Below are 13,388 nucleotides of genomic sequence, written 5' to 3'. Positions count from 1 at the left end.
GCGTCATGTAAAAGCCGCGTGCCCATTGCGCGTTGGTCTGCTTTACATAAATATTGAATACGCAGTCTGACAACAATCGAAATCGAATACCATTTCCAGAATGACTTCACTCTGCTGGCCGGGGGGGAGAGGTGGTGCTGTCAAGTGAGCTAGTACTGTTGAAAAGACATTACAACTCAGAAAAACTGTTGGAGGGTGTAATTTCAAGGCCATTTAATTTCTTTCAAGAACTGATTTGCTCGCCTGTTTTTTCCCTTTTTTCTACCTAAGTTTGGTCTTGAAAATTGTTGTCTTACATTTGTAGAATACCTACCTAACCAGAATCAGTCACACCTTCAGCCAGATGCATTGGCAAATGTCACAGCTGGGAGCTCCTCTTTCCTGCAGGCTTTCTGAGGAAGCCAGCTGTTTCTAAACATCTGCTCTGTGGACATGCCAGTTTTGTATTTCACCTTCTCCTCTGCTCTTCTTCTTAGTGCACTGCAAAATGTGGGGAAAGGAGCCTTGTGACGAGGGACGTGCGATGCTCAGAGAGCGAGAACATGTGTGATCCGGCCACCAAGCCACCTGCTGAGAAGAACTGTACCGGGGCTCCTTGCGACAGACAGTGGACGGTCTCAGACTGGGGGCCGGTGAGTCTTCTCATGTGGACATCTGTGTACGACAAGAAGCAGGAAATGAGGGGCAAATTATCAAGACAGGCGATAAAATTGAAGGACATCTAACATGGGCTTCAATTGGAATTCCATAGAGCATATTATCAAGCCCATTATCGGCGTTTTAGCGGCTGTTTTCTGCCGCTAAAGTGGCGATAATGTTATCGCCTGTCTTGATAATATGCCCCTGAGTTCTTAGATGTCCTTGGTGACGCAGACATCTGCAGCCCTCTCATCATCTCCATTTTAGGGTTAACCCTAGTTTTGTTTTTCTGAAATTTATCGGCGAGAATAAATATGGGGGTTACTGGTAGATACAGATTTTTTTGTGTAACCACCAAAATCTGCATAATATTGGCCCAAAACTCATAACAGGTGGTATTTAGCAACCGACTTCTGATTCAGGTGAGTCTGATTTAATCAGGTGCCATAATTATCAAGTTAATTACTGGGTCAATTGAACTGCAGACAGCACAACTTGGAAATCAGAAAGACAATAACAGCTCTGTATTTCTGAGCTTTTGTTGCCTGCAGCCCATGCACTAACTCAAGGTTTTTCCAAGTTAAGCAGCACCTCAATTATTAAGCCACAATTACCAGTGCCCAAGAGGAAATACAGGCATTCATAAGACTCAATAAATAATGACATCATGGGGTGAGATACTAACCAGGTCTAATAATATTTAATATTCTATATTTACCCAAGATAAATGGGATATAACGTACATAACTGGTGATTGTTTTGCATGTATCTCTACACTCCATACAAATCCAAACAAGAATAGAACCTTAAACATTTAGGAGATCTGCAGATGTGTTGCAATCTATCTGACATGGAGCGAGAAGCACCGATACAGTGATATTGTAAGAGATCCATTCAATGTAGGATGTTGCAGATGTATATATTTATTTTATTATATGTAAGGTGCAAATAATAAACCAGGGGCTCAGTTTCCCAGTACAGAATACAAGAAATAAAAATGCCGACACATAGCAAAATACAATTATGAACAGAAAATATTATATCGGGTCTGACTTCAGGTCAAAACAAAGGATAGGACATCTGTGAAATAGTCTAGACTATAGTAGTATACACCACCGTGTGGTAGGTTTTAGGGTAGATCATTGTGATGACATATTTGTTCCTTGTGTATTTTTGTATTGAATTAACCACTGTATTCAACATCAGTGACGATTGTCACACAAGGTGAATGGATGTTTTCCATACTATAAAAATACAATTGCCCCTGGATCCTGAGTATTTAAGTAAATATTGGTTGAGTAACACCTTCGTACATTAACTGTGGGGGGGCTGGGAGCAAAGACAGAGATCTGACTGTAAGCCTCCTGGACTTGTCAACTCAGTGCAGGACTGGAGTGGATTTGCAGGTTTATCAGAAAGAAACCTTATGGGCTGTGGAAAGGATACCACCAGCTCAGGGGCTGCCCAAACAAGCAACTTGAATAATTACACACCTGCAGTGAGCAAAAGACCATGTTTTGAGTAAGATGTTTCAAGAGTATTTGAAGAATAAATGTGAAAACTAGCTATCTGGCCAAGTGGGCACGAAAGTTGGATAGGATTTACAACTATTTTAAGCCAGCAGATATGTGTTCGACGGATGTATGTCGTTACAACGCATACTTTTACTCCGCGTACCATTACAACGCGGTATTTACAACGCATACCGCTACAACGCATAGCGCTTTGGGGTGCTGGATAGTGGTAAGTATAATTTACTATTCTAACTCCAGTCCCCGTGGACCCTAGGGAAGGTGTTGGATAGTAAATTAAACTTACCTCTTATCCTAGAGCGCCCCCCAGCGCAATGCGTTGTAACGGTATGCGTTGTAATGCCCGCGTTGTAGTGGTAGTGCGGAGTAAAAAATGCGTTGTAACAGGTGAATACCGTGTTCGACATGCACAAGAGTAATATAGTTTGTGTTAGTATGGTTGTTTTTGCTGATTGATAATGGTATGTTTTTATTGAAAATTAAGCAAAAATAAATATCCTATGAGCCTTTTCTTTGCTTCAAATTGAACAGATACATATGTTCAGCTACCAACAATCTTAAAGGAGGGAAAATAACAGCATTAAAACCGATAATCGGTTTTCTGGGTCTCAATGCATTGTCCAAAGGTATTTCATCTCTGTCAAAATGAACTGCCTGAATGGTTAAAGCAAAATGTGATGGCCCAGACCCAAACATCCAACTCAAACCTCTATGAGTATATGGTAAAACAGTCTGGCAGGTGCTGATATTCCTCATTGGGCTTATTAAACCAGTGAGCCTTTATATTACTTGGGTGAAGAGTTCCAGATTTCATCTCTTCAGCTATGCCTACATACTACAAGTATTTCCTGAATCCGGGTTAGCCACCAGCTCGCGTCGTGTTCATGACGTCACAGGCACAGCTGGAGAGTAACTGTGCCTGTGTTCTGACTGGACAAGATCCAAAGGCACAGCTGGAAATCTCCAGCAGAAGAATGGACTTGGATTCCACATGCAGTATTAATCAAGCAGACAGAAGAGTGAACATAAAGCACAAGCCAAGCGGCGGCTCAGCCAAGAACAGACACTGTAGCAGTCCACATCCTATTAATCACTAGAACACTCCACCTGGGTGACCATGTAGAAAAGTCCTACATGGGTGAAATGTATTGGGTGCTTTCATTGTTTTTGGAGAGAAGTCGTGGGGGAGACAGCACAGGGGTGGTCCAGCAAGCAACCTATGTCCATGCATCTTTAGGCACATCTGTAAATTATTTTGTGCTTAGTTAAGCATTCTAACTACTGAAGAGCTGACTTGATTCATGGGGCAGTTACATCGCTAGCAATATCATTTTGCCAATTCAACTTGTTTCTGCCTTTCCTCTGAAGGTTAAAGTGACATTAAGTATTACACTAAAGCTCGTGCTTCATAAGGCAATGCGCAGAAATGGATGACAATCCATAGCGATGCATGTCAATCCACACAGATGGGGCAATCCATAGAGATGCATGTCAATCCATTGAGATGCATATCAATGCACAGAGATGCATGTCAATGCACAGAGATGCATTTCAATCCATAGACATGGGGGCAAGTCATAGAGATGTGTGTCATGCCATAGAGATGCATATCAATCCATCGAGATGCATATCAATCCATCGAGATGCATGTCAAATCATAGAGATGCATGTCAATCCATCCAGATGCATGTCACGGCATAGAGATGCATGTCACTCTAAAGAGATGCATGTCACTCCGTAGAGGTTCATGCCATTCTATAGAGATGCATGTCAGTCCATAGAGATGGGGCAATCCATAGAGATGGGACAATTCATAAAGATGTTTGTCACTCCATAGAGATGCATGTGAATCCATAGAGATGCATGTCACACCACAGAAATGCATGTCAATCCATAGAGGTTCTTGCCAATCTATACAGATGCATGTCAGTCCATAGAGACGGGGCAATCCATAAAGATGCATTTCACTTCATAGAGATGCATGTCAATTCATAGAGATGCATGTTACTCCATAGGGATGCATGTCACTCAATAGAGATGCATGTCACTCCATAGAGATTCATGTCAATCCATAGAGATGCATGTCAATCCATAGAGATGCATGTCACTCATTAGACGTGCTTGTCAATCCATAGAGATGCATATGAACCCATAGAGAGGCATGTCACTCAATAGAGATGCATGTCACTCCATAGAGATGCATGTCAATCCATAGAGATGCATGTCAATCCATAGAGATGCATGTCACTCATTAGAGATGCAGGTCAATCCATAGAGATGCATATCAATCCATAGAGATGCATGTCAATCCATAGAGATTCATGTCAATCCAAAGAGATGTATGTCACTCCATAGAGATGCATGTCACTCCATAGAGATGCATGTCACGCCATAGAGATGCATGTCAATCCGTAGAGGTTCATGCCATTCTATAGAGATGCATGTCAGTCCATTGAGATGGGGCAATCCATAGAGATGGGACAATTCATAGAGATGCATGTCAATCCATAAAGATGGGGCAATCTATAGTGATGCATTTCACTTCATAGTGATGCATGTCACTACATAGAGATGCATGTCAATCCATAGAGATGCATGTCAATCCAAAGAGATGCATGTCAATCCATAGAGATGCATGTCACTCCATAGAGATGCATGTCAATCCATAGAGATGCATGTTACTCCTTAGGGATGCATGTCACTCAATGGAGATGCATATCAATCCATATAGATGCATGTTACTCCATAGTGATGCATGTCAATCCATAGAGATGCATGTCACTCCATAGAGATGCATGTCACTCCATAGAGATTCATGTCAATCCATAGAGATGCATGTCAATCCATAGAGATGGGGCAATCTATAGTGATGCATTTTACTTCATAGTGATGCATGTCACTCCATAGACATGCATGTCAATCCATAGAGATGCATGTCAATCCATAGAAATGCATGTCAATCCATAGAGATGCATGTCACTCCATAAAGATGCATGTCAATCCATAGAGATGCATGTTACTCCTTAGGTATGCATGTCACTCAATAGAGATGCATATCAATCCATAGAGATGCATGTTACTCCATAGTGATGCATGTCAATCCATAGAGATGCATGTCACTCCATAGAGATGCATGTCACTCCATAGAGATTCATGTCAATCCATAGAGATGCATGTCAATCCATAGAGATGCATGTCACTCATTAGACGTGCTTGTCAATCCATAGAGATGCATATGAACCCATAGAGAGGCATGTCACTCAATAGAGATGCATGTCACTCCATAGAGATGCATGTCAATCCATAGAGATGCATGTCAATCCATAGAGATGCATGTCACTCATTAGAGATGCAGGTCAATCCATAGAGATGCATATCAATCCATAGAGATGCATGTCAATCCATAGAGATTCATGTCAATCCAAAGAGATGTATGTCACTCCATAGAGATGCATGTCACTCCATAGAGATGCATGTCACGCCATAGAGATGCATGTCAATCCGTAGAGGTTCATGCCATTCTATAGAGATGCATGTCAGTCCATTGAGATGGGGCAATCCATAGAGATGGGACAATTCATAGAGATGCATGTCAATCCATAAAGATGGGGCAATCTATAGTGATGCATTTCACTTCATAGTGATGCATGTCACTACATAGAGATGCATGTCAATCCATAGAGATGCATGTCAATCCAAAGAGATGCATGTCAATCCATAGAGATGCATGTCACTCCATAGAGATGCATGTCAATCCATAGAGATGCATGTTACTCCTTAGGGATGCATGTCACTCAATGGAGATGCATATCAATCCATATAGATGCATGTTACTCCATAGTGATGCATGTCAATCCATAGAGATGCATGTCACTCCATAGAGATGCATGTCACTCCATAGAGATTCATGTCAATCCATAGAGATGCATGTCAATCCATAGAGATGGGGCAATCTATAGTGATGCATTTTACTTCATAGTGATGCATGTCACTCCATAGACATGCATGTCAATCCATAGAGATGCATGTCAATCCATAGAAATGCATGTCAATCCATAGAGATGCATGTCACTCCATAAAGATGCATGTCAATCCATAGAGATGCATGTTACTCCTTAGGGATGCATGTCACTCAATAGAGATGCATATCAATCCATAGAGATGCATGTTACTCCATAGTGATGCATGTCAATCCATAGAGATGCATGTCACTCCATAGAGATGCATGTCACTCCATAGAGATTCATGTCAATCCATAGAGATGCATGTCAATCCATAGAGATGCATGTCACTCATTAGAGGTGCATGTCAATCCATAGAGATGCATATCAATTCATAGAGATGTATGTCACTCAATAGAGATGCATGCCAATCCATAGAGATGCATGTCATTCCATAGAGATGCATGTCAATCCATAGAGATGCATGTCACTTCATATAGATGCATGTCAATCCATAGAGATGCATGTCACTCAATAGAGATGCATGGCACTTCATAGAGATGCATGTCACTCCATAGAGATGCATGGTATTCCATAGGGAAGCATCTCACTCAATAGAGATGCATGTCAATCCATAGAGATTCATGCCACTCCATAGAGATGCATGTCAATCCATAGAGATGCATGTCAATCCATAGAAATGCATGTCAATCCATAGAGATGCATGCCACTCCATAGAGATGCATGTCAATCCATAGAGATGCATGTCAATCCATAGAGATGCATGTCACTCAATAGAGATGCATGTCACTCTACAGAGATGCATGTCACTCCATAGAGATGCATGTCACTCCATAGAGATGCATGTCACTCTACAGAGATGCATGTCACTTCATAGAGATGCATGTCACACCATAGAGATGCATGTCACTCAATAGAGATGCATGCCACTCCATAGAGATGCATGTCAATCCATAGAGAAGTAGGGAGATTCATCAAGATGTTGTGCAACTCATGGTAGGGCAATACACAAAAATGTAGGGAAATCCATAGAGATAAAAGGGCGATTCATAGAGAAGTAGGGCAACCCTATGGTATGTACAAAAACCATATAGAAGTAGGGCAGCACATAATCCTGGACGGAAATCCATTGAGATGTAGTAAGATCCTTATGGATGCATGGAAATCCCCAGAGAGGAAGTAAGGGAGCCTATCCTGATCAGCAGACTAGACTTCGAGTTTTTAGCCTGCTGGTGACCATTTTTCCATTAAAGCACTTGGCAGACCTGTCATCACTTATTTCATTTGTAAATCAGACCCTGAAATTGGGTCTTGTCTTTGAAAATTACACAGTTAATGTTCCCAAAGTGCTGGCACTTTTGCTCAGCACGTGGGGGACATGTAGGATAATTATTTGTACTGGACTGACATATTTCACATGGTGGTTGCAGATTGTAAAACCTCTCATGACATTTGAGGGGACAACCCTAAATTAGGTGGCCCTTCCAAATTTATGATGTTCATGTAATGGGTTTTTCATCAACAGGAAAACCCCATTCCCTAACCTCTAAATGAAGTAGGAGAATGGAGAGACAGGGGAACCAAGCGGTGGTATATAGGACAGCCTACAATTTTTTGGTGAATGTCGCATTGCCACTGACCTGCGAATGAGGCTCTTTAGAAAAGCAGAGGGTGTTGGCCCTTGTTGTTTTCTGTACGCCTTATTTGATATACGGTTGTTTGCTGCCTGATTTAAAGAACAAATGCATTGAATACTGTAAGGTCAGCTGAGTCACAGAGTGAGATTGTCTGCTCTGAGGTGGAAAGTAGGCACTTTTCAGCCTTTTGTAGAACGAGAGAATATTAACAAGGAAATGGAATCTAAAATGAAGACTGTTCCAGAGGATAGGAACCAATCCAGAAGTCTGCAGAGCCCCCAGAAGTGTTGAAAAAGTAGAATGTTACTATTCAGCAGCAGAATAAAGTGTTTGAGGAGGAACATATGACAAATCCTATTTCAAACAAGCATTTTTTTAAATACATCTAGAACTTCCAATCATTAATATGTTAAGGCAAAAGAAGTACATAAATAATGTTTAGTGAAAATAGTGCAGACGTGCCGTTGCATCAGTGCTGTGAGGTGCCCACCTACTTCCAATTATATCTGTCTTTTACTAACCAGCCAGGGTGATGGGGGATGTTGGTCCTTGTTTGTATTAGGTTCCATGGTATCCTTGATATACTACCCTGCAATGCTGCTGGCACATGAGACTGAAGATCAGTTACTGGGTTAAAGCATCACAATGAACATTTAAAACAATTTTCCACCATACAATAGGCAATCTAATCAGTAGGACTGGCTTCAGTTTGGACTTGATGTAAAATGTGCAAAGGTCATATGTTAAATACAGACAATGGCACCCTAAGACTATTCATGCAGAAAACATTTACTTCAGGAAGACCACCCTATGACCTGATGCTGCTGCTAGTACCTGTGCAGCCGTGGAGCCCCCTTCAGCTACACTGGCGCCAATCTTTGGTCCCACCTCTAAAGCTGAAGGCTAACCTCATGTTTGGTGGGCAGAAGACCTGATGTTGTGCGGCAAGGCTCCTAATCGCCACTAAATCCTAAATGGTGCCCATAGTATTATTTGATAAGGCTAAAGTCTGCTCCTACTTGTCCTACTGACCTATCACTTGTATTTCCTTTTCAGTGCAGTGGAGGCTGTGGACAGGGCCAGATGGTCAGACATGTCTTTTGTAAGACTGCAGATGGCAGAGTGGTTCCAGAGTCGCAGTGCCTCATTGAGCTGAAGCCTCTGGCTATACACCCCTGCGGCGACAAGAACTGCCCACCACAGTGGCTGACACAAGACTGGGAAAGGGTAAGACTTGCTGCCACTGTTTCTTGATGGGAACCTCTGTAGTTTGCTCAGCATGTGTAGCTCTTGAATGGGCAGTTTCATAGGCATTTCTAACCTCCAGTCTATATTTCTCTTCACAATTTCCTGGGGTGTTCGTCTCCAATTGTAAAGAGTGGAAAGCACAATTTTTTGAAATTAGTATTGAACACATGTCAGACCACAGACCATCACTCTGTCTCTCTCAGGCCTCATTAGTCTAATATACTTCAGTGGGGGTGTCCCTTCTTTAGATGTAAATGGAACTGTGCACCTCGATGCATTCACATGCTGTATTCAGGGCCGGCCTTAGGCATGTGCAAGCTGTGCACCTGCACCGGGGCACCAAATCCTAGGGGCCACCACGCCAATATATGTCCTTAATATAATAGTCCTCTGAGGAAGGATACATATTTGTGTGGCGGCCCCTGGCAGGGATTTGGCGGCCTCCCGCTCTGTCCACTTCCAAACACCCTGACCACCTCCCCCCTTCACTGGCCTCCGAGCTCCACCCCGCCTAGACCCCCTCTCTTGGGGCCCCCTTCCTACGCTCCCTGCCCACGGCCACCATGAGCCTAGAGCCGCCCCTGCTGTATTGTGCTCTGTTGTGTTATGTTGTGTAAATGTTAGTGGTGAATTGGTATATGGAGATTGTGTAAATATCCAATAGGCTGCCGTGTCTGTGCTAGGGTACATCCGGCCATATGCAAGAATCACCTGATACATGATTTGTTCTACTAATGATTCCCTCTACTCTCAGTAGCCTGTTGGGGAGTCTTACACTTTGGCAACAGACCAGTCTTTCTCTAAATCTGAGCCAGTTTTACAAACAGTTCAGGGTAAGAGGAAACTACAAGGGATTTTGTTCATAAATTTAGTACTTCTGGTTTAACACATAACATGGGGTTATACAAGCAATTAAACCCAATTGTATCCAAAGGATAACTAAATCAATATTTCGTTATTCAAAAAAATTCAATGAATGTAAACTGGAGAATATCAAAAATAAATAAATGAATAAGTAAGTAAGCACACAGCACAAGCTGTGCGCTTACTTACTTATTCATTTATTTATTTTTGATACAAACAGGCATATGTATACAGAATAATGCAATCTAACGAGTTACCACAGCGGTACGGCATCTGTGGTCGAGTGGATGCTCTAGCCTACATGACACAGCGTGATCTAGTTTGAGTCTTGTTAGTATTGTGCTCCTTGATCACAGTGGCTGAGAGTAATGAGGACATGATGGCGTACTGAGACTCACTTTGCCGGGGTCTCCCTTCTCCATAGTGTAATACCACATGTGGCCGTGGGGTCAAGAAGAGGATCGTCCAATGTGTGGAGATAGCTAATGGTAAACTGAAGAACCGGAACCCTGCGGACTGCGACACGAGTACGAAAGATGCTGACGAGAGCACATGCTTCGAGCGGCCATGTTTTAAATGGTACACAACGCCATGGTCAGAGGTAAAATGTGCACGTTATCAAATATGGACTTTTGGAAAGTTTTCTACTCAATCTGTACATATTCAAAATATACCTTTGGAGGCTTCCTGCTATTTTGTAACCCCTTACCATGGGGCACAGACCCCTTTCACACTGTCTTTTCTTTTTCATTCTCAAAATTTTCTAAATAGAGATTCAAATCCTAAGTGTATGAATGATTCCTTTGAGGCACTCCAATATTCATAGACATACAAAAAGTGCCTTTATCTATGAATTTTAATTAGGTCTGGCAGCTTTTACTTCCTTTCACCCTAATGTTTAAAAAAATATATAATAAAAATACATACATGTGTAGATAAAGGGACGTTAAGTCAGCCCTCTCTATCCATTGATCTATCTGAATGCCATGTACATTTTGAAACCGCCCGCCACTACCCCAAACATAATGGAGTGTGGCTCAGCGACCCTCATCCATCGGTTGTCTTGCACTGTGAGTGAAAGCACTTTAAACCTAGTGACATGTGTACAGCTGCCTGATAATGAGTGCATTCGACTTTTATATGTCTGGTTTTATTTGCATATATACATTTCCCAAAAGTTAAATGCAGACCGATGCATGATTGCCAATGTCAGACATGTTGGTTATGCCCATGCTTATTTTTTCTAAGAAGCACCGGGGGGCATATTTACGAGTTCTGGCAAATCTCTGCATATCAGCAGAGATGCGCCAGAACAAATGCGTCACGCAAAACTACCCTTGCGTCACGGCAGATGCGCCGCATTTACAATGCGGCGCACCGTGGCGCAAGGGTAGGCAGATGCGTGACGCATCTCGTGACGTTAGGGCGGCGCATCGCAGGAGGCGCGTCACAAGCGAGACCCAACTCCAGCAATGCTCAGGGCCGCACAATACTTAACATGCTGCGTCAGTCTTTACGCCTGCTTCAAGCAGGCATAAGGAATTGACGTAGCATCGTCGCAGAAGTGCCTGTGTGAAATCTTGTAGATTTCACGCAGGCACTTTTGCGAATCGCACAGGCGCCGGAATGCCCACCCTGCGTGGGAACGCCCCCATTGTGGTGCTGGGCTTTATAACGTGACGCATCTCCCTAGATGCGTCACGTTGTAAATGCCTCGCAGAGATGCGCCACATTTACGCCGCTGTTGCGTCACGCAAAGTGGCGTAAACGTAGCGCAAGGGGCTTGTAAATCTGCCCCCTGGTATTTTATTTCAAGACAGTCCACGGTAAAAGCACATTGTTGACTTCGGATTTTATTCTCCCACTCTGTGCAATGGTGTGAGTAAAAAAAAAGTAAATCCACGCTAATGCTGTTTTCTTTCGGTCTGTTTGCATACACGTATGTGCTGATTGTGTATGAGGAGTACATATGAGCTGGAATTTCGACTTTGCGTATTTTGCTACTTTTTAAAACGTTGACGGCCCTCGATTACTCAGTGATTGAAGCAAAGCTGAGAAATCTGTGTCGTGCCTGTGGGTCATGTGTTGTTTTGTGTTGTATTGTGTTACAGTAGGTAAGCCTACTTAGTTTGCTGTGATCGGGAGATGGCTGTCTTCAGATCCCTTGCATTGGGTCACAGCCTTTCTTGACAATGTCTGGAGATGGGAATATTGTGTTAAGCAGTAAATAAAAAACACATTCCTATTATGCTTTATACCCACTACAGCAATCCTGGAAACAGCAAAACCCTTTAAACATTTAAAAATGCGGACAACATTGACACATGTAGGATCAGACAATACGATTTCTAATAATGGGGTTTGGTTTAATAGTTCCTTTTATATAAAGCATGCATAAATTACAGTCCTACACAGTGTACTAACCTCAGACCTTCTGCTTGCAGTTCGAAAACAAACCTCAGTAGCGAATGCTTAATTCAAGCAGCATATTTTGGAATAAGGAATGAGTCTTTAATGCCATTTTTCTTGATGAAGTCCTTCCAAAATGTTTTTTCAATTACGCAAACAAAGACATGAGCCTCCAAAGGATGGTTTTTCCTGAAGAGTGCAGGCCTAAGTGGAGGTAGTCACGCCATGACAGGCAGCCACTTCCATATTTATTTTGGGGCACAGAGAGAAAAGGTGTTTGCTTCCTTTGCTATTTTGGTGCTCCTTGGTGGGTAGCAGAATTCAGGCTGATGTGGGCTAAGAATTATAATATTTTGGAGTCCAAATTGCACTCCGTGTGTCCCAGCTACACGAATTACTCCTCAGGGCACTGCCCCACGCTGTAACTAGCTAAAGATTTTGGGGATGTGCTTGTAGTATATTTTAGCATAATTGTGGCATATCAGTACATGTTGCTGATCTTGTAAAAACGATCACCCTGTTTGAAAGAGGTTTTTGTATCCTACTTGGCTCTACACTAAGACAGTGGCGGCTCCTCTGCTAAGGGGGAGGAGCGTCGACCCACTGCTTTGCAGCACTAAAATAAAGGAAAAATAAAATGATAATAACTGGATGTTATTATCCTTTAATGCTTTCCTGCTGCAGCAGCTTTGCGGGCGGGGCGGGGCTGCTCTGATGACAGGCAGGTCAAACAGTCATGCGCACTTTGCATCTTCTCCACCAACCTGCATTACAGCCGGGGTTGAGAACATGCCTAGGCTCCCATCCCTGCCTGAACGCTGAACAACAGCGCTCAGACCAATCACAAGGCTGCATTGCAGTATTGTGATTGGCTCCGGGGAGCCTGGGTGCTTCCTGTTCCAGCCTGAAGGGAGAGACAGAAGAGAGATGTGCCAATAAGGCACGTTTTTTCCCCTTTTTTCACCAAGGACCACCCCCCCACCTTCTCCCTGCACCGCTACCCCCGATCCGTGCCAGCCGCTACTGCACCAAGAACATCCTTAGAAATAAGATTTGATTCCAAGGGCACATGAAGATCAAGCTTTTATCAAGGTTCC

General features: G+C 42.9%; 1 protein-coding gene across 1 annotated transcript in view; it reads left to right on the top strand.

Annotated features, from left to right (window-relative positions):
* The window catches only part of ADAMTSL2 (ADAMTS like 2), a 173,674-nt gene that overhangs the window by 98,218 nt on the left and 62,068 nt on the right, over nt 1-13,388 (top strand). The window contains exons 14-16 of the mRNA XM_086919989.1: nt 477-632; nt 8,827-8,997; nt 10,307-10,483. Of these exons, the coding sequence (XP_086776115.1) occupies nt 477-632; nt 8,827-8,997; nt 10,307-10,483 (504 nt within the window). The remainder of the gene's footprint in view (nt 1-476; nt 633-8,826; nt 8,998-10,306; nt 10,484-13,388) is intronic.

This window comes from Lissotriton vulgaris, chromosome 5 (assembly GCF_964263255.1).
Source record: "Lissotriton vulgaris chromosome 5, aLisVul1.2, whole genome shotgun sequence".
NCBI lineage: Eukaryota > Metazoa > Chordata > Amphibia > Caudata > Salamandridae > Lissotriton > Lissotriton vulgaris.
This window is presented reverse-complemented; position numbering and strand designations above follow the sequence as displayed.